Source organism: Cololabis saira, chromosome 12, assembly GCF_033807715.1.
Source record: "Cololabis saira isolate AMF1-May2022 chromosome 12, fColSai1.1, whole genome shotgun sequence".
NCBI lineage: Eukaryota > Metazoa > Chordata > Actinopteri > Beloniformes > Belonidae > Cololabis > Cololabis saira.
The window spans coordinates 25,586,344-25,605,366 of NC_084598.1; the positions used below are offsets into that span (position 1 = coordinate 25,586,344).

A 19,023-nucleotide genomic window follows, 5' to 3' on the forward strand; every position below is an offset into this window, starting at 1 on the left:
ACAGGTCAACAGAGAGACGGACTCTGTGAAGACAGACGAGGCTGCTTTAGGCCCACAAACACAAAGGCTGAAAGACAGATAGACTGCATATAGCCCTGAGCTCAGTAGGTCATCTCTGACTCAAACAGACAAGAGAGATGATACATGAAAAACATTCAAAACCCAACTATTCCCACAAAAACTTTAAGGCGAAGCATGTAAAATTGATTTTCAGAGCAGTGCTTGCCAGGATCAGTCATTATGCAGCATTTCTGGGTGAGAAAAAGCATTTTTATTTTTATTTTTATTTCTATTTCTATTCAAAGGTGCACCTATCTGGGAGGTGAAACGACAGAAAGAGTTTCTTTTTCTCAAAACAATGAAACCATAGTTAAATGAGAGACTGTCAATAAAAAAATAAAAATCCATCATACCATCTATTAGCTTGTTATAAACAAGCAACACACTCAATGGCAGCAGTTCTGTAGATCGGCGCAGACTGTTGTTGTGTCTGCCCAGAGCTGTGTACACAGCTCAGTGTACAGTGCAGCATGACCACATATACTACTATCTGCATCAAGACTGTCGTCACCGCCACGGTGACCAGAAACCTCTGCCTGGCATCAAAAATGCCTGCAATGCTAGTTACGGCTGACTTGTAATTACAACACAGGGACAGAACGGCACTGGTTATGGTTATTTGCTCAAGGTCATAGATAACAAAGGATAGCAAAGGGCTGAGAGCTGAGAGCTACGCAGGCAGAGTTGATGATGCATGCACTTTACACGTGCATCTGCACACCCTACACAGATCACACACGAATGTCTTATCCAACGTTCAAAAACTATGCATATTGCTGTTTTTCTGAGAATCGCCATCAGCACCTAACAGATTTCAATCATTGAGCCAAATTCAAAACATTTGCAGGATCAGAGCTCGAGACCAGCACCAGAACTGTAAAGGTCATTACAATGACATTGCCCTTTCCAGAGGAGGAGAGCTTGAAATGCCGAATCACTTATTAGCCACATCATAATGCAAAAGGAGCAGGACGTTAACACGCTGGAAAAACTTGATGTTCACAGAGAAATAATGGAAGATACCTATCTGAGTGACTGCTCAATAAGCTGGAGTATAAGTTTGTTTTGGCAGGTGTTACAGGGAAGGATTCGAAAAACCATTAGATGTAGTGAAAATGCAGCGACTTATGATCTCCGGTTTGCAGTCATGTGAGTCAGTCATCCGTTTAAAAAGAAAAATAAGAAAAGTTGTGCCATTTACAGTGAATGCTGACAGCATTCAGTGTTTCTAGTGTAATGAAGAAGCTGTGTTCTTTGAGTTCTGTCATGGTTGTAATGCTGAAGAGTTAGTACTGACACTACTGTCAGCATTAACTACATACCAACACACCTCCCGTACACCAAGCTAAAACAAGCTAAAACCATTACAGCAGCAGAGCTATGCTGGTGTCAACACATCCGGGCAGCTGCTGCCACCTGCAACTCGATCAAGACGGTACTTGTCTAACTGCTGCATGACACTCAACTGCGCGCAATTTTTCACTTTTGAACATCTGAAAAAAAAGCTAATAGAGCAAATAATGGCAAAAAAAACCTGTATATAATTAAAAAGTAAATATATTACAAAGGTAAACAATCTTGAGAAAGAGAAAAGTTTTCCTTAAAACATTTTCTTTCTGACAGATCTGAACTTTAAGGTGCACATGTTTCAAACTCTCACAAGTGAACCTTCATGACTCCCTATAATCATTAAAGATGTCTGCTTGAAAAACATGCCTCCTGGGAGGGCAGAGAAGCCGAGCTGCGCCTGAATCAGCCCAGGCATGCGTTAAAACAAAGCGGCCTCTCCGTGCAGAGAACATAGCAACACACACACACACACACACACATACTCACACACGCACGTTGACAACAGATACACACACTATAACCACACAAAGTCTGATAGAAAAGGACATACACACACACACACACTCACACACACACACACACACAAAAAGAAGACTTTAGAACACTTTCACAGGCACTGTGCTGCTTACTAAACAAATACTCGCTCTTTTGCTGCCCGATCCACACAGCAGCACCCTCAAGACTAGTCGTGTCACTGGACTCATCCTCGTTACTCTTTACAAGCTGACTATGTAGCGCACACAGAGTCCCCTCTTTCAGGCATGGCCAATATGAGACCGGCATACTAAAGAAGAAAGCTCTAGCTGACTCAAAGCAGAGCAACAACGTATCTCAGGCAGAAACTATGCGCTCAAGACTGATTCTTTTACTTTGAGAATACCATTTTGTTCTTAGAAATAGTTTGTTGTTAACTGATAAAGAGATTGAAAAAATGATGAGGAACTATTTGTGTAAAGTTGCATGCCATCAGTTAACAATAAGTTAATTCCTTGTCACTTCACCTCCTCTAACAGAACATAGGAATGGTGGAGTCTGGTCACGTGACTAAACAGCTCATAATCATACAGTCCAGCTCCAAACACTTTGACCTTCCTTGTCATCACTCACACCTGTCACAGTAATGGAACACTATTACTGTAATTACAAGCACTAACCCCGATTTAAAAGTCCATCCCTGCGTTCAGTATCGACAGATGTTTGCATGGATGTGATACCAAGCGGCGCATACCGTTAATCAAGAGTTGCCCGTGGCCAATTTTAAATAGGGGATTAGTGACACAACATCATAACTGACCTCTCCAAAAATCCGATGCACCAAAGAGCGACAACTCACCCAAAATCATGCTGTGTGTGTGTTGCCTTTGGTGGGTTGACAAGTGTCCCTTCACTGCCCCCGTCTCTCCTGCTTTCACCAAGAGACAATGGCTCCAAAACAGAGTTCCTCTCCAATCTCCAGAAAGAGGCAACTCAGAGAGGCAGCGTTAGATGTGAGGAGAGAGTGTTGCTGCTGCTGCTGCTGCTGCTGCTGCTGCTGCTGCTGCTGCTGCTGCTGCTGCTGCTGCTGCTGCACATGCCGTCCCTTGCGCCTGCCCTCTCCAGGTGAAAAACTGTGTGTTGAGAAGGAGAAAGAGAGAGAGAGAGAATGTGTGTGTGTGTGTGTGTGTGTGTGTGTGTGTGTGTGTGTGTGTGTGTGTGTGTGTAGGTGTGTGAGTGCGTGTGTGTGTGTGTGCATGTGCGTGTGTGAGGAGGAGGGGGTCCAGTGTTTCTGCAGTGGTGGCTCAGGTAAGCCTGAGGACAGTATGGAGGTGGTTGGTAGCAGAGGAGGAAGAGAGGGAGAACAGGGGAGAAAGTGGGAGGAGGGGGGAGCCTAAAGTGTGACAGCCAATCACAGGGAGAGGCTACAGAGCCAAGATCTTCTGCTCCACAGCAGCTAAGAGGAAATGCAGTGGTCTCCAACAAACAGCTGACGAGCAATTTCCTCTAAACGGTGTCATTTCACAGGGAGCTCCAAGTGGAAGGTCGTCAGCGTACTGTAAAGTCAGCACCTGCTTTGGTCTTTCCCTGTAAAACACACACTCTCTCTCTCTCTCTCTCTCTCTCTCTCTCTCTCTCTCTCTTTCGCACTCAGGCTTTCTCTCCTTCTCTCTGCCTCTTGTTTTTGGGGTTGGGTACAACCTAAAGGCACCTTACATGCCTCTGCTCTGATTGGTAGCGGGACTGGCCAATGGGAGCAGCAACAGACATTTGTCATCATGCAGAGCAGAAGTCATGAAGGAGAAACAGCTTGACTGAAAAATGCTGTTTCTCCAACCGCTGTTTATCCCTCTCATTTTCCAACATTTTCCTCTCCCATCTCTCGCTTGCCGAGAGCTTGATTGCCACATCTGTTTGGTGCACTTGCTGTTTTTTACTCCTCCTCCCTCTCTGTCCTTTGACTCCACACGTCTGTGGACTTGTTAGAGGATTAACCTTTTATCCGTGTGGCTTTGTCCTTTTCCCTTTCCACCTTGTAACCCTACCAAAGCAAAGTTAGGCATTTCATCAACGTTTTCGCTTCTTTTTTTGTCGGAGGGCTGGAATTTAGACTGGGAGAGGTGTGGGAATGGAAGGGTGGGCAAAAAGGAGAGATGAAATGGAAAGCGACAGAGCATAGGAAGCAGGAGAAGGAGGGGTAGAGATTAAACTAAATACAAACTGACAGGGGGATGAAGAGACATGGAGTGACAGCAAGAGACAGCCAGAAGGATGGAATATGGAAACAAAAACAGACAAACAGTCGGACACGGAAGACAGGCTGCGGAGAACTAAACTGTGGACCAGAGCAAAGCGATCACTAATTGAAGAGGAGCCTCACAGTCAGCTTGTTTAGGTCCACTTCCTCCACACCAAGAAGCCTCTCAAACAATGTCTGCTGTCATGTTCCAGCACTAGTCTCTGCTTCCCGCTTCCCTTGCAAAGACGAATCACAGGATAGCTGTGGACAGACGTTTTGAAAACCACACAAGCACGATGTTAGTGAGCAGCTCAGTGCTTAAGAGGAGGCTCAACAAAGCCGTCAAAAAATTAAATCCCCTCTGCTTGCAACCATACACAAGCAACCACGTGAGCCTGGGGCTCTAGAAAATGCACCCTGATGTTCGTGGAGCCTCTTCTCATCCTGTCGGCTCCCCCAGCCCTCATCCCACCCCCGCTGCTGCCACCCCTCTCAAGCTCTCAGGCTGTGAGTCACAGGGTGTCGGAGTGAATACTAAGGAGGCAAGCTGACATATCCAATACTTCTCTGCACAACAGCTCCACTCCATGCATTTAAGCCACTGTATGTAAACATTGACTGACGAAGATGCCACGACCCCCAGCTCAAACAGATTCTGTAAAATCGCTTTACTAAAAGCTGATGCTGCTATGAAACATATGGAGGTGGACTGTACCCGTTTCTATTCCATGATTGTTCAACAAACAACTCGAAGTACAGTTCAGAGCCACAAACAGGTGAGAAAAGGATGTTGAGCCTGTGGGTACTCGGCTCAGCCACAAACGTGCACAGTATCTGCAAAAAATGGACTGAAAATCAGATTTTTTGCAAAAGTGGACTATAAGCTTCAACAATAATCAGCATCAGTCTGACTGTGAAAGCAAAGTTACTCCAGGACAGTTTATATGGGAGTATGTGTGGCTACAAAAAAAAAAACAAAAAAAACCTGAGGTAGGGTTTCCTCATTAGTTGTGCTGGTATCAATAATTCAGCGCGGGCCCTTGTTGGCGTTCAATGGGCCGGGTGCTAATGTGATGTCGGGCCAACGGGGGCCCAGGGCCCGATGCCACTTTAATGGATGTCATGATGAGAGGGTGAAATTGGAGCATGGAGATCCTGTGTCATCCATGGCCAAGAAGAAGGAGAAGAAATAGGTAGAGGAGCACAGGCACAGGGGAGGGTGGAAGCCACTGGGGAGATGACAGATGGCGTTATTGAACAGGTCGGTGAGTACAGAGGTAATGAAGACAAGAGGAAGGCGAGAGCATGAGGGAAGGGCACCCGGCCATAAGAGGATGTGGAGAACCTTCCGTCACCTCTGGATGGGAAGGAATCATGGACACGTCAAGCTGTGATGAGGAGACTGATGGACATGAATAATAAACTGATGTTGTTTCTTTTGCCATCCACTTGTGTTGCTAGATGTACTTAATAATTATCAAATTACTTTCTGAGAACATATTTTTCATTATTATTATTTTTTCATAAGCAACCCCATTCAAACTATTTATTTATGATTATCACTCTCTCTGTAGCTCATAAGTTAGAGATTACATTTTTATTTTTGCATGCTTATTGACTGATCATTTGGCTAAACCAGCAATAATTGGGATTATTAAACATGATTGACCCCGATAATACATACATAATTACATACATAATAGATAATAGATACATAATTCTGTGAAAAATAATTAAGTCATGCACAAAGTAAAGCATATTCTTTTTAAAAACTGAGGCTTTACATATCAGGACGTAATATAAAACATATTATCTGATCCTAATTGTACTTAAAAATCAGGTGAGTTCAACCTCATATGAATAACAACATCCCATATTACAAGGTGGCAATATTTATTAACAAAGGTTATGTTCTAGGTCTCAAGCCGAGTGTGAAAAACTAATTACACCCCCATGAATAAATAGCTTGTACAACCACATTCAGCAGTACTAACTAGACCTAAGTGTTGTCTTTATGTTATCAGTCTTTGATATCATCTCAGAGGAATGTTTCTGCACTATTCTTTAAAGGAGCCATCTGTAAGAAATGGCCAAAAGTGGTACTGCAGTCACTTTCAAAATATTGTTGAGCGGCGTGTACCCTCCCCCTCCTCCCCCCGACCAGAGGTTGCCAAGTAGGCTGCAGAATGCAGCAGGAACGTAGGCTGCCATGGCTGCGATAATTAGAGCCGAGCTGGCAACCCGGATGCCGAAACAATACTGACTTGGTGATTGGGAGATAGGTGGAGGGTGGAGCTTCAGGCCAAAACAAAAAATGACAACATAAACATCAGTTGAGGGCTGCAACTCCTCTTTTTAAACTGGAATATCCTGGCTTGAGTGCTGTTGTCAGTGACATAGGTATTTGAAATTAACATGATTTTTAAATGTCTGTTGACATATTGGGGTCATTTTATGATTCGTTTTATTATTGCTCTTACATACAGCTCCTTTAATAAGTTGTTTTAGTGTCACATTTAGCAAAAATCAACACATTTTTGGGGTTTGTTTTTCTTTTTTTTCCCAAATGTGACACTGTGCATAACAGCTAGATATCTCAACTTTGAGAAGTTTTGAGGCTTGTTCAGACACAAGTTTAAAATCTAATCTAAGTCTACGTTTTATAGTAAGAAGAGGTTTTGCCCAGGTAATCCACCTAAACATTTTCAAATCATTAACAAATGACCTTAAAATGTTTCCCAGATTGATTTGCAGCAACAATTGCTTCTCTCAAATCACTGATGATGTTATTCCTGTTTGGAATTGTGTTAAGACCTGCCTCAATGCGACTTACTAGAAAACTGGCCAAACTTCTGCTTTTATAGACCTGCTCATGTTTGCAGAAAACCAGTTAATAAAATTAATTTAAGTAACTGCTAAACTTCTCAGATCCAAAGGAGGCAGAGAGTTTTACAATCACGGCTTGATTATTTTTTTGGTCACACAAATTATTTCAATGCAATATGTTGGCATAGTCAACTATTCCCATTCACTTCACAGAAATGATCTCTCGTAACATGAATCCTCTTTGAATCAATTGAAAAGCAGATACACTTTTCCTGGACTGTGCCATTCTATGTAAAAATGCTATAATCTTGACTGAACACAAGATACACTGTAATAACAATTACGCTTGCTTTAAAGGTTAATCATGGAGGTCCATCTTTACCCCTGTCAAATCAGTTGAGAACCTGGATGGTGATGAGGATTAAACTATGCTGCCCTCTGTTGGTGAACCCCTGTTAACACAGAAGGAATTCCTCATTAAAGATTGAAGTTTTCCCACATTTGACTTAAAATGTAATTTTGAAAGGTTCAACATTAATGCACATTTGTAAATTTAGAGTCTGCATGTTTTTAAATTAACACCAATGTAGACGAGCGTATGCAGAGGACCAAGCAGACATGAGACATAGCTGGTTACTCTATTGATTGTCCGTCAAGCTAAATCTATAAGACCTTACTTAGGGTGGAAAACTAGCTACACAACAGACCTGTTGTTGCGCTGCTGAGCCTGCTGTCCTTAGTGAAACTCTTTTTATTGACAGCATGAAAGACTTGAGGATTAAACCTGCTGAGTTGCAGCAACGGCCTGTGAGATATATCAAACCTGAGGGAGAAAGAGCACATCAAAAGCAGCCATTCAAATAATTCTGAGATCTGTCTTCTTAATTCCTCCCTGCCAGGGAAATGTGCTGTAAATCTACACTTGGTGAAATTTACCAGACGGACTGTAACTCACTTCCTTACAAATGCTTGAACTCTCTGTCAAAATCCAGCTTCTGTTGACCATAAATTTTCTCCTACACAACAGACCTGCAGGTGCTATGTGACTTTCCAGAAATGTTCCCTTGCCCTTTTTTTTTTCTTCATGACGTTATTTGCATGAGGAAAATATATTTTTTTTCTTTCTCTGCACTCAGGTCATATATTAAGCCTTGGGTGTGTCCTGGCACCGAGGTGGTGAATTTAGAGGCAGCCTATGAAGGTCAGAGGTCAATTGACGTGGCTGCATGAAAGTCAGCTAAGCATGAACACAAGGACCTCCGCATTCCCCTTGAACCCGCCTGAGCCTGCAAGTCTGACGGGCATATCACTTTGCAAAGGCGAGGGATAATCGTCGCACTAAATTTAGACTATTGATCAGGTGTGTATATAAGCAGGAAATGTGGCCAGGGTATAGTATGTTCGTGTTAATTTATCCTATTAGGAAACAATTTAATAATTCAGCATCTATATTGTGTTTTGGTTAGAAAAAGTAAAGCTCTATTTTTTCACTCAGTGCAGTTGTTTAAAACAAGACTGGTGTGAAGCTGAATCAGAGGAGAACATTTGTTTTTCTTGTTTTTTGTGTGAGAAATGGCATGAAAAGGTCAATACAAAAATATGCCTGATCACCCTGAAAAATAATGGTATTTTTCCTAAAATTCAACATACCAGAGGAACAGTTTCTAACTATACCATATATTATTATTATTATTATTATTATTATTATTATTATTATTATTATTATTATTATTATTATTATTATTATTATTATTATTATTAAATCAATAAAAAGAGAAAAAAAATCTCAGGGTCTCAAAGTTGTAATCTGATCATTGTTTTAATTTACAGTGCATTCATTCTTTTTTAGATTCATATCACTATTTGTTTCACCGTGTTTATGCCTTAGCAACATGTTTTTGCAAGATTTCATGCCAGCAAAGTTTCACATGCTTGCATTTAATTTGCATTGAGGAGAAGGGAGACTTTGGGGTTTGCAAGGATGTGTGTGCACAGGTGGGCGTGCCGGACCTGTGAATCCACACTTGCCTACAAAGATGGAGAATGTTGATGTTGACTGTCAAACTCACACACCGCTGACAGTTTTATACCAGTGCCGGAGGACAGGGTGTCTTTCTTTTCCAGACAAACTCAAATAACACATTTGGACAATAACTGACGCTGTTGAAACAATGCCAGGCGTGATGCAAGACTGAAGCTTTTGCAACAAGTTTTCATTATTCTGCCACAAACTGACCCATTCTGAGTAGATTTTTTCTTTTAAATGTTTATTCCTGAAGCTCAGACATTTTTCCGTTGAGCGGAAAAATGTCTGCTGTTTTTCCATAGTCATCATCATGGGTTTATCAAACGCGCACACATTTACACAAGATTCACACAGATGTGTGTTCTTGGACACATAAACAAAAACATGTATGCTAGCAGCTGTATGGAAATAGGCGGGTTACAGCAACCCTTCACAAAAATCATCACACTTGCTGTGGGGCTTATGCACAAATATCCCTGTAAAGACTGCTGTATCAGTTTCAACAGAAACACACACATTAACACAAACACACACACACACAACAGCAGTAGATGATATGAGAGTAGGTTTGGCTCTTACCTGTGCTCCACATTGGCTACACCGCTACTGTAATCCTCCTGGTCTTGCTGACAAAATCAAATCTCCAACCCTTGCAAGGTATAATTGGAATTAGAAAAATAAAAACAAAAATCTTCCCACTATGAAACTGGTGAGGCCTGTTTGATTAAAAAAAAGAAGTCAGATTCTCATTTATCCGAAATATGCCAGGAACAGCAGAAGAGCAGAAGATAAAATGGCTATGTAAAAGACATGTGGACATAGAGACTGTGTCCACGCTGGCTCTGTCACCTCCCATCCAAATTTCTACATCATTTCTCCTTCCTCCTTCCCTCACTCCCACTCACTGCCAGCGCAGTGTGAAAAGAAAGATAGGGAAGGAGATTCCAGCAGCTTATCTTGGTAGACCTTAATGAATGAAGGCAGTTGTGTCAGACGAGGGAGAGAGAGGATTGTTTGATTCTGTAGCAGGGAGGTTAGGAAGGCAGGAAAAGGAGTCAAATGTCAGAGGTCCAGTAAACAGAGGGAAGAACTTGTGTGGACATGATTCGTGGTACAGTATACGGAGTAAACTCTCTGTGTAGTTGCACAACTGTTCTTCAGGACAGTCAACCAATTAGAAAAGTAAAAAATGAAATTTTAAATTCCAACATCTCATTCATGACAGGTCACCTCACAGCAGCAGCATGGTCAGGAGGACATTTTGAACATATGGAAAATTCCTGTGTGTGTACAGTAGCACAGACGTGCAGAAACTCAGGCATAATTGTTATCCTGCAGCGACTGCATAAAAGCAGCCTCCCACCATACATCATGCCTGGAGCACACATAGTGGGAATGAACTCACTGCAGCGTTGCGGTTCAGAATATCCTTACAAAGCATCAGTGAGGAGAGCGCTGGCAAAGAGTGTGAAACCCACGTATAAACACATTAAAGATATAGTAAGACTTAGAAACTGTCACACTGTGTCTCTGCCCCTCCCCAGGCAGTATTTGGAAAGATAAAGTTAGAAGAGGGGAAGGGCATCAGTGTACAGCTGTAAGCACATTTCAACACTTGAGGGGCCTGAGGGGTTGTGTTACAGACATGCTATGGATCACGACTGTCTCAGTTCCTACAGTAATAAACATGCTGGTCAACATTACACAACAAACCATAAAATCTAACAACCGGCTTTCTGGCTGTGATGTTACTGTTTACTTTGCGCTTTCGAACCATCATCTGGAAAGTGTAACACATATCAGAAGTGTCTTCCAGTAATTATCCCTGACCAAGTTCAAGGCTCACATGTGACTACGTTAACGTGACGTGATGCAGCCTTTCATACAGGAAACCTGTCTATAATACCAAATAAGGCATCCTGGTGGAGGGAGTTTGGTGAACTTGTGTTCCTCCTGGTGATCTTCCCACATTGAAGCCAAAGTCTAATGAGCCAGAAGTGAAAACACCTGTGCAGGTGTGCAGGGCAGCCGGCGTTGTCCGCATATATCCATAGCCAAACTCACCCTGTCATGTGAGTACACGCTGGGTTGAGCTTGTTTTTATGGAAAATATGGCAACCTCAGATGTGCTGTCAACCAGGTTTTTGGCATATGACAAAATGTACACCCACGACTTGCGGGAACAAAGTTTTGCAGACTGGCCATTTAGAGAGGATTGTAACTGCACACCTGAAAAGGTAAGAAGGCCTCTGCACAGCAGTGCAGACTTCTGACGTCGAGTGAAGTCATGGCTGAACTGCATCCTGTTTCTAACAAAAATGCCTGTTTGATCAATTTGAGAGTTCAGCCACTGAACAGATTTAATCAAATCTGAACTGTGCCTTGAAAGCATGACAGACTGTGTCTGAGAGGTTTTGCACACTTTGGAAAACGGCTTAATTGACAATCTTTTTAACATATCTGGTTGAAAACGGGTCATTTATAGACCAGTGCAGACCTTGGTGACCAGCAGATGGTGATCCATTCATTGGAATCAGGACTGGTGGAGGAGGGAAACATCTAAATTAAACATGCAGAGCAGTGGCTCTTGAGGACCTGGATTTGGGGACATTGTCTTTGGGCATAGACATCGCATTACTGCTGATTTGCTCATCAGCTTGAGTTACTTGAAAATTTATTCGGATAAAACAGTCAAATGAACAAATATAATGCAAATTTCAATTATAACCTAGCTTAATTTCCCATTTAAAATGCATGCTTTTAGTGATTTATATTGGTGGTTTGTGGTTTCCTGTTATGCTTTCATCAAGTGTCCAGTGCATGAACAGTTCCTGTTGCCCACTTTGCTCTTGGCATGACAGATGAGCTGCCGACACTCTAGTTGTTGAGTAACATTATGTACAACGTTGCCAGCTTGTAACCTCGTTAAGAGCCAGAAAGAGATTGTCCTCTTGTTTCATCCTCGATGAAACCGATCCCTTGATGGCAACATTCTTCAACTGGATATTAGATTTTGTTTAGTAGGAGCTGTGAGAAAAATGATATGGCCTCTGCTGATGTTTGATAGACTGACAAAAACTGCTGGCTGAAGCAAATTATGTCTTGTTCGACGATGACATTCAAAAACTTTGCTGACAGTTTATTATATAGGATTTTTATATAGGGTTGGCAGCCAGACAGAGTTTTAAAAGTTTTTGTGTCAAGCATACTGATTGTCTTATTGTTGCCTCAACAGATGGCGGCTGCTGGGTTTGTCCACTGCCCCAGTGAGAACGAACCTGATGTTGCTTGTTGTTTCTTCTGTCTGATTGAGCTGGAGGGCTGGGAGCCAGATGATGACCCCTGGTAAGAAAAGAGTGTCAACTTCCTCAGACCCTGACCCGCAACTCAGCTGCCACACAGGCTTTGAACCTTTTGGATATAATGGCACTAGTGTGTGGGTATGCTGTAGTTTGACATCACATTTAGTAAAAATTTTCTCATTTCTGTGAGAATTCTTTAACAATGAAACGTAATACACTTTTACTAAACTCTTAGAAATAAGAAATATATGTGTATATTTATATATATTTCTTTTTAAAGACAATTGTGCGTTTTATCAACATAAGGACAGCGGTTCTGTGTATGTTACAGGTCTGAGCATGAAAAACGCTCTCCTAATTGTGGATTCTTAACTATGAAGAAATACTTCACTGAGCTCACTGTGTCTGAATTCGTCAACCTGGAAAAAGCCAGGCTAAAAGTCTACATCGTAAGTGTCCAATTGTCAGTTTAAGGTTTGTGGACTTAAGTTTAAATGTTATGTTTTTTTCCAAAACAACTGTGCATTGGTTTGTCAACATAGTTTGTTTGTCCTTTTTTCTTTAGAGAAAGACTTGTCATAAGAATATGGCATGTCTGCGTGATGCCATAGACCACGTGCTTGAAGAGCTTAAGTCACAGTTGGACTCTATTTTATGATTTTTCTTTTTTTTAAATGGATTTAAAAATAAAGTCTTTATCAATAAACTCCTGTACCGTTTCATTTGTAATACTACTTTTTAACCACAAGATGTCGCCTTTGAGCTCAAACTGACATCTTTCCATGTCAAAGTAGTTTAAAATCTTCCACTCCAATCCTTGACAACTGCCATCTAAAATGAAAGAGGACACTGAATGAGTTCACAATACAGGCTATATTCTCCCCTTTTTTTTTTTTTTTTTTTTTGGCCAAATACTTACCATTTTCATGAATGTGCCACCATCTCAACCACATCTTTTCAAACCTTGACCCTGGACAGATGGCTTGAAGCCCCTCCTTTTCAATACCAACTGTTGCCCCAGTAACATCTGTTACATATAGAGGGACAGTGTGGACTGAGAAAGCTTGCCAGGACACTTGTCTAACCCTGAGAGTTACGGAATACTGCAATATGGTGCAGCAGACAATGGAACTTTTTGGAAACGTCCTGATGCGGCAAACATCCTAGAAAGCTCTGTGAGACTGCTACACTGGTCAGGAACAAAAAGTTAAAACAAATAATTTCCAGAGTTTTTGAGATTTTGTGTTCTGTTGCAGAACCCTAAGACTCAAGCTCTGTCTGGCCTTTCTGTGTCTGATGGCAAGGCTGGCTCGATAAAGTACTGGATTAAAAGATGCTATACCTTCTCCAACCAGCCCCGTTCTGGATTAATGTCTAATGTAACACTCTGGCCACTGAGCCCAGATCAGCTGCTTAATTCTCTTCTATCCGCTCAGTGCAAAGCAAATTGAAGAGAAAATATTTTTAGACAAAAGTAAAATACTCCTATGATGTAACATTTTCTAATGAAACTCTTCACGCATTTTTTATTTATTTTTTCCCTGAAAAGCATTGTGAAGCACTAAATCATTCCTACATTGCTGTCAAAGCCAAATTTGCCTTTAAATACATTATATAGCATGTATAGCAGTTTTCTCTAAACATACCAAGTGAAAAAATAGACTAAACTGCTGATTTGATCTGTCGGCTAACTGGTGTGGTTAAGTGCACAAATAATTGGAGCATATTTACAGTAATTGCTAATGTAACTATAATCAGAGCTTAAACCTACACCCTGTGTCAATCCACTTATTTGTCTGTGCTCCAGAAAATGAACATAGTGAATAGAAGGGCACAGATGTGATGGTGGCTTATGCGTGGGAATGGTGGGAAAATGTTTTCATTTGAAGCAGAAACTGGGTTGCATTGGTTTAAATTGGGCTGCAAAGTAAGATATTAACACGACAGGAGCCTTTATTATGCTATTACACATGGAGAAACAGTTTGCTCTTCCACGTAATGTCACGCAGCACCTCAAACGGCCGAATTGCAGTTTCCTGATTAATGAGTCATCTAAACAAACTGTAAACAAGTGTAGCAGATGGACAAATGGACAGATGTTACCAACAGAAACTTTACAACCTGAGCTTTCAATCAGGCCCCATCTGTTGCTCTCACGACTAGATCCTCCCTTTACCCTCCTCCATCGCTTGCCCTCGCCTCATCAGCATCATCGGACACTTTCCTCAGACACACCAAACAATGCTCTAAATAGATGACATGAACATTTTACCCCCTTGACTGATTCTTCATTAACATAGCCTGTATTACACTCTACCACATTGTAGCAACACAATTCTTAAGCTCTTAACAACTTTCTCATTGCAGTTCTCTCAGCGTAGCTATCTTATCAATAAACTAAGCAGAATAACTTGACATGTTGGATGCCAGCTGACAGGAAGGGCTTGATTTCACAGCGAGTGTGGGCTGAAGCCGCTGATAACAAAAACTCTGCAGACACTGAATTATACTGCTCCTTGAATAATAATTAAGAAACCTCAGTATCTTGTGTTTTTTCCTCCTCCTCCACATCTAATATTCTTCCGTGTCTGCAGTTGGGCATTCTTGCTGCTTTGCTCTCTCAGACACCGTGGCCCTCCTACCTTGGCTGCTTTTTGTGCCTTCTTCCAAAGAGACCTCCATCTGTCCCTTCACTCTGCCCATTGTGGTGTCCCCAGCCCAGAAACTTCCACAATGCAGTGGGCGTGCACAGGGGGGCCATGGTAAACACGACAGCATCCAGATCCCATTAGAAGCTCTTTAACTCCTACTCCCTAATACTCCGAGAGAAGTCTGGGAGGTGAAGGTTCGCCCCTCATCTTGATGCACACAATGTCACCTTTTACACCCACTTCCATAGGTAATGAACCTCTGAGGACTCTTCTTTCCATCCCCACCAAGTGCATATCTGTTTTTATTTCTCTGGGCATTTATTTTTTTATAATTTAATCTTATTTATCATTGTAATAAGTTTGGTATGTTTATTTTAACTTTCCGAAAATGCTTCTTTTTTGTAAAAGAGATGTTGATAAACAGGAGGTACAAAACAAAACCAAATGTCAAACGAGTGTGTATTGTTATGCGTGTGCATGTATATAGTATAGGTATGTGTGTGTGTGAATATATATATATATATATATATATATATATATGTAGATAGGTGTGTGCACATTGGGTATAGATTTATTTATTTTGCGTACATTTATTGGAAACAGATTCATTTATTTAGATAGATTTATTTACAAGGGTCTCTGTATGTTCAAAATGACTGTGTATGCATGTTTGTATACGGTATTTACTTTTCACAAATCAAGATTGTACGATGTATTTCATAAAAAAGTGTTTTCATTTTGTTTCTGTTTTGCACCTTAGTGCCACTTTACTTCTTTGTGACTCTTACGTCTTTATAATAATTGTTTTCTAAAATGGTCTCCTTTTTGTTTCCATTCTTTGTATTTGCTTTCTGATTTTTTGTTTTTATTATTTTTCTTTTTTGCTTCATTGTATCATGTGAATTTTTTTTTTTCAAGATTTTTGGTTTGGGACAGAGCACGGAGAAACATCACTTAGAACGTTATTACTGGAAGTCATTTATTAAAGTTCCATTAAAACCAGATGTGTATCTGATGATCATGATACATTGACTTGGGTCAGTTGAATGAAGTAAACAAAACATGTTTTTCAATATAAATTTTTTTTTATGACCATGACTAACTCCGATATCCTTCATGTTAATCTAGCATTGCTCCAGTTCCTCCATCTTTCGTTGTGCTCCTCGGCCTTCGCCCGCATTGTTGTCCCTTCACACCGTCTTCTTAGTCTTTCTTCAACCAGCTGCTTGTCTAGCTTGTTTCCATTTCAGGGTGCTCCACCTCTCAACCTGGCCACCCATAACCCTTTGCATTGCACAGAAACAAATGTGTTATGTGTGAGTGTGCATGTGTGCTGGCGCCCAAGGGTTGGGGGGTTGGGGGGGATCACTGTGTTCGTCCCAGCTTAAAGGCAGGGGGATTATCGGCACACAGACACTGATTAAAGCCTTCCAGCCTCCTATGGCCCCATTAATACAGTCTTAATCACAATGCTTTATCCCTCCATCCAGCTCCTATGGATCAGGACCTTTTTCATTTTAGTCTGGGCCAGTCTTGTTTGGCCAGTGGATTAAATGTGTTGTACATAGAAACTTAAACATAAGCACAGAGACTGCGAGAAAAAGAGAGCAAACTTCATCCCACACGCACAAACCACCCAAAAAATAGGTTTGCTTAGAAATTTTATTTTTCTATGATGTCAACTTCATCTGCCAAGAATAAACAGACTTCAGTATTTCATGTAACCATCTACTAAACCCACAAAGGTTTTTGTAGTGTGGTATTCTGAGAAGTCTGTGGACTGATACCTGACATGACCCGTCTCTCAGGGAATTGAGCTACAGGTTGCGCTCTGCTGCTTGCTTCCTCAGACAAGATGGCACGACAGCATGTGTTCCCACCCCATTAAAACATCCTCATTTCATTATCATGAGAGTAATTTCATGTTATTTTCTAAGGAACTGAGACATTACCTTTATTCGTAGTGCTGTCAAATGTTTTTGGCTTTGAGTCTTTGATTATTTGCACTGAACTATTTACTGATTCATTCACGGAAGATAAGAAACAAAAGTTAATCCAGAATGGACTTAGAATGTCACCATCTTCATGTACTTCTATCACGCGCTTTTCCATGCCCCGATCTAACTATGTCCTCTCTGTGTTTTGTAATCTTGAATCCACAGTCAATTTGTAGGGATTATTTCCACGTCCACCCACTCGTGTATTTGAACTCTAGAGGATACATCCACAGAGATGCAAAAAGAGTGTGTCTGCCAGTTAATTCTGCCATTGCTTTTTCACATGTCCTGTAACTGTATGTATAGCTATGTCTCATTCCTGTGCCAAAATCTGTGAAATGAGGAGAGAGGAACTCTGGTGCCTCCCTTGCCCTTTCCTTTTCTTTCCTCCCCTTTTTCATTTTTACCACACACACACACACACACACACACACACACACACTCTTTTCTGCTCTCATCACTCTCTCATGCTCTCACTCTCTTTTCCCCCAGATTGGCCCAGCTGTCCATCAGCCCCCTGTAGATCCCCCAGCTGTCTGCCCTCCCCGAACGAGAGGACCAAAACAATAGGGGTCACAGGTCAAGAGAAAGAACAGGCTGCGTTCACAATAGACCAGTGGCGCCCACTAAAACAATCGTTCCCTTTTCTTCGGCAGCCTTTCTGCACTGTTGCCAGAGCTGGAAAAGACAAACCTTTGGAGAGGTAGCTGAAGAGGGGGACGTCCTTTTGGATAAATGCCTCCAAAGCGCCTTCCCCTTCATTCAATTGCCCAAAGAATCAGAAGGATAAACACACTTGCAAACACCAGCTCTGACTCTCACCACTCCATCTCTGCACTCTGTCTCATGCCATTGTTTTTCTCAAGAGCCATCGTGCACCTCAGTATGACCATTTAAGTCAAAACGTATACTTTGTCATTAAATAAGTGGTATAAATGTTTGATGTAATCTACAAGCATGAAATTATCTTGAATTAAGGTAGTGCAGTGTCATTTTGATTTAACTAAAAAACCTTTTTGGAATGAAGTTTTACTTTGATGTCCTGAAATTTGTGCACAATTGTACCCACACTAATATAATGATATCTATATATCGAGTAGAAATAACATCCTTTTCTTGAATGTTGTTAATGTGTGTGAATTATTTTAAAACGAGTCCTTGCCCTGCAGTGCTTTGGCAGGAGTTTGGTGGGAAAATAGGACACGTGTGAGAGAGAAAGTGAACGCCAGAACTCAGAAAAGCCCCTGTGACATATTCACCTGTTCCCCCGAGCCATTTTCCCATGACCCACAACAGCCTCCTGCCTGACCTGATGGAAGGGAGCAGGCCGTTGAATTACATCATACATAGACTAACACACAGATGCTCACATGCTTCAATATTTATCTGTTATGTTGGCACAATGTACTGCTTTATTCTTCAGCTAAGTCCTATCCAGTTTAATTCTGTTATGAAAATGTTTAAGGCAGCACGGATGGGATCATTCATTTACATCAGTGTGCGATTCAATTTTAACTTCTTGTGGTGGAGCTTGATGGGATTTTTACATACAATAATATAAAGTAGTAAGCATTTAACACAAATGCTCACTGGTGAGATGTTTGCATGTAATCACAGAGTAAGAAGACATATTAATAAAGAACAGCAGAGGCTATGTGCAAAAAAGTAAATATGATTTGGGAACTTGCTCAATCTTTTTCATTTATTTGTGCTTTTATTAATCAGGAAAGTCCCATTGAGATACAAGACCTCTTCTTCCAAGCAGTCCTAGTAAGGATAAAACAAGCAGTTTAACATTACAAAAATAGCACGTAAAAATATCTGCTTTAACTGGTATTTAATTCACTTAATATGGATTTTGATGTTAAATTATTAAAAAAATCTAAATGCCCTTCTAAATTGGGCTATTTCAAATGAGGTCTTGATTTTATAGGCTGTACAATGTGACAGATTCAATGTAAAAATGAAAAAGAAAGTAGTCTCACTGCTACGGTTCCCCACATGAATTAATTTCTATTAAATATTCAAATGAGATGATAGCTTAAAATAAGATTAAACAAACACTAATTTCACACAATGTTACTATGGAAATAGCATA

General features: G+C 41.0%; 2 protein-coding genes and 1 long non-coding RNA gene across 4 annotated transcripts in view; 1 reads left to right on the forward strand and 2 right to left on the reverse strand.

Annotated features, from left to right (window-relative positions):
* The window catches only part of znf385a (zinc finger protein 385A), a 70,948-nt gene extending 61,088 nt beyond the window's left edge, over positions 1 to 9,860 (reverse strand). Inside the window, exon 1 of one of the 2 annotated variants that reach the window (XM_061736168.1) lies at positions 9,555 to 9,860. In XM_061736168.1, the coding sequence (XP_061592152.1) occupies positions 9,555 to 9,567 (13 nt within the window). In that variant the 5' untranslated portion in view covers positions 9,568 to 9,860. Of the gene's footprint in view, positions 1 to 2,743; positions 3,515 to 9,554 lie in introns of those variants that run through there. The other variant, XM_061736170.1, reaches the window with a different exon arrangement.
* On the reverse strand, positions 3,597 to 7,775 carry LOC133456489 (uncharacterized). Its single transcript, XR_009783793.1, has 3 exons — positions 7,657 to 7,775; positions 4,265 to 4,384; positions 3,597 to 4,104 (listed from the first exon to the last, which is right to left on the reverse strand). It is a non-coding gene; the product is annotated as an uncharacterized LOC133456489 (long non-coding RNA).
* A 1,226-nt stretch (positions 9,861 to 11,086) lies between the features above and the next one.
* On the forward strand, positions 11,087 to 12,935 carry birc5b (baculoviral IAP repeat containing 5b). The gene is made up of 4 exons (XM_061734855.1): positions 11,087 to 11,212; positions 12,211 to 12,320; positions 12,609 to 12,726; positions 12,843 to 12,935. The coding sequence occupies exons 1-4, from the start codon at positions 11,087 to 11,089 to the stop codon at positions 12,933 to 12,935; spliced, it is 447 nt and encodes a 148-aa protein (XP_061590839.1).
* The last annotated feature ends 6,088 nt before the right edge of the window (positions 12,936 to 19,023 follow it).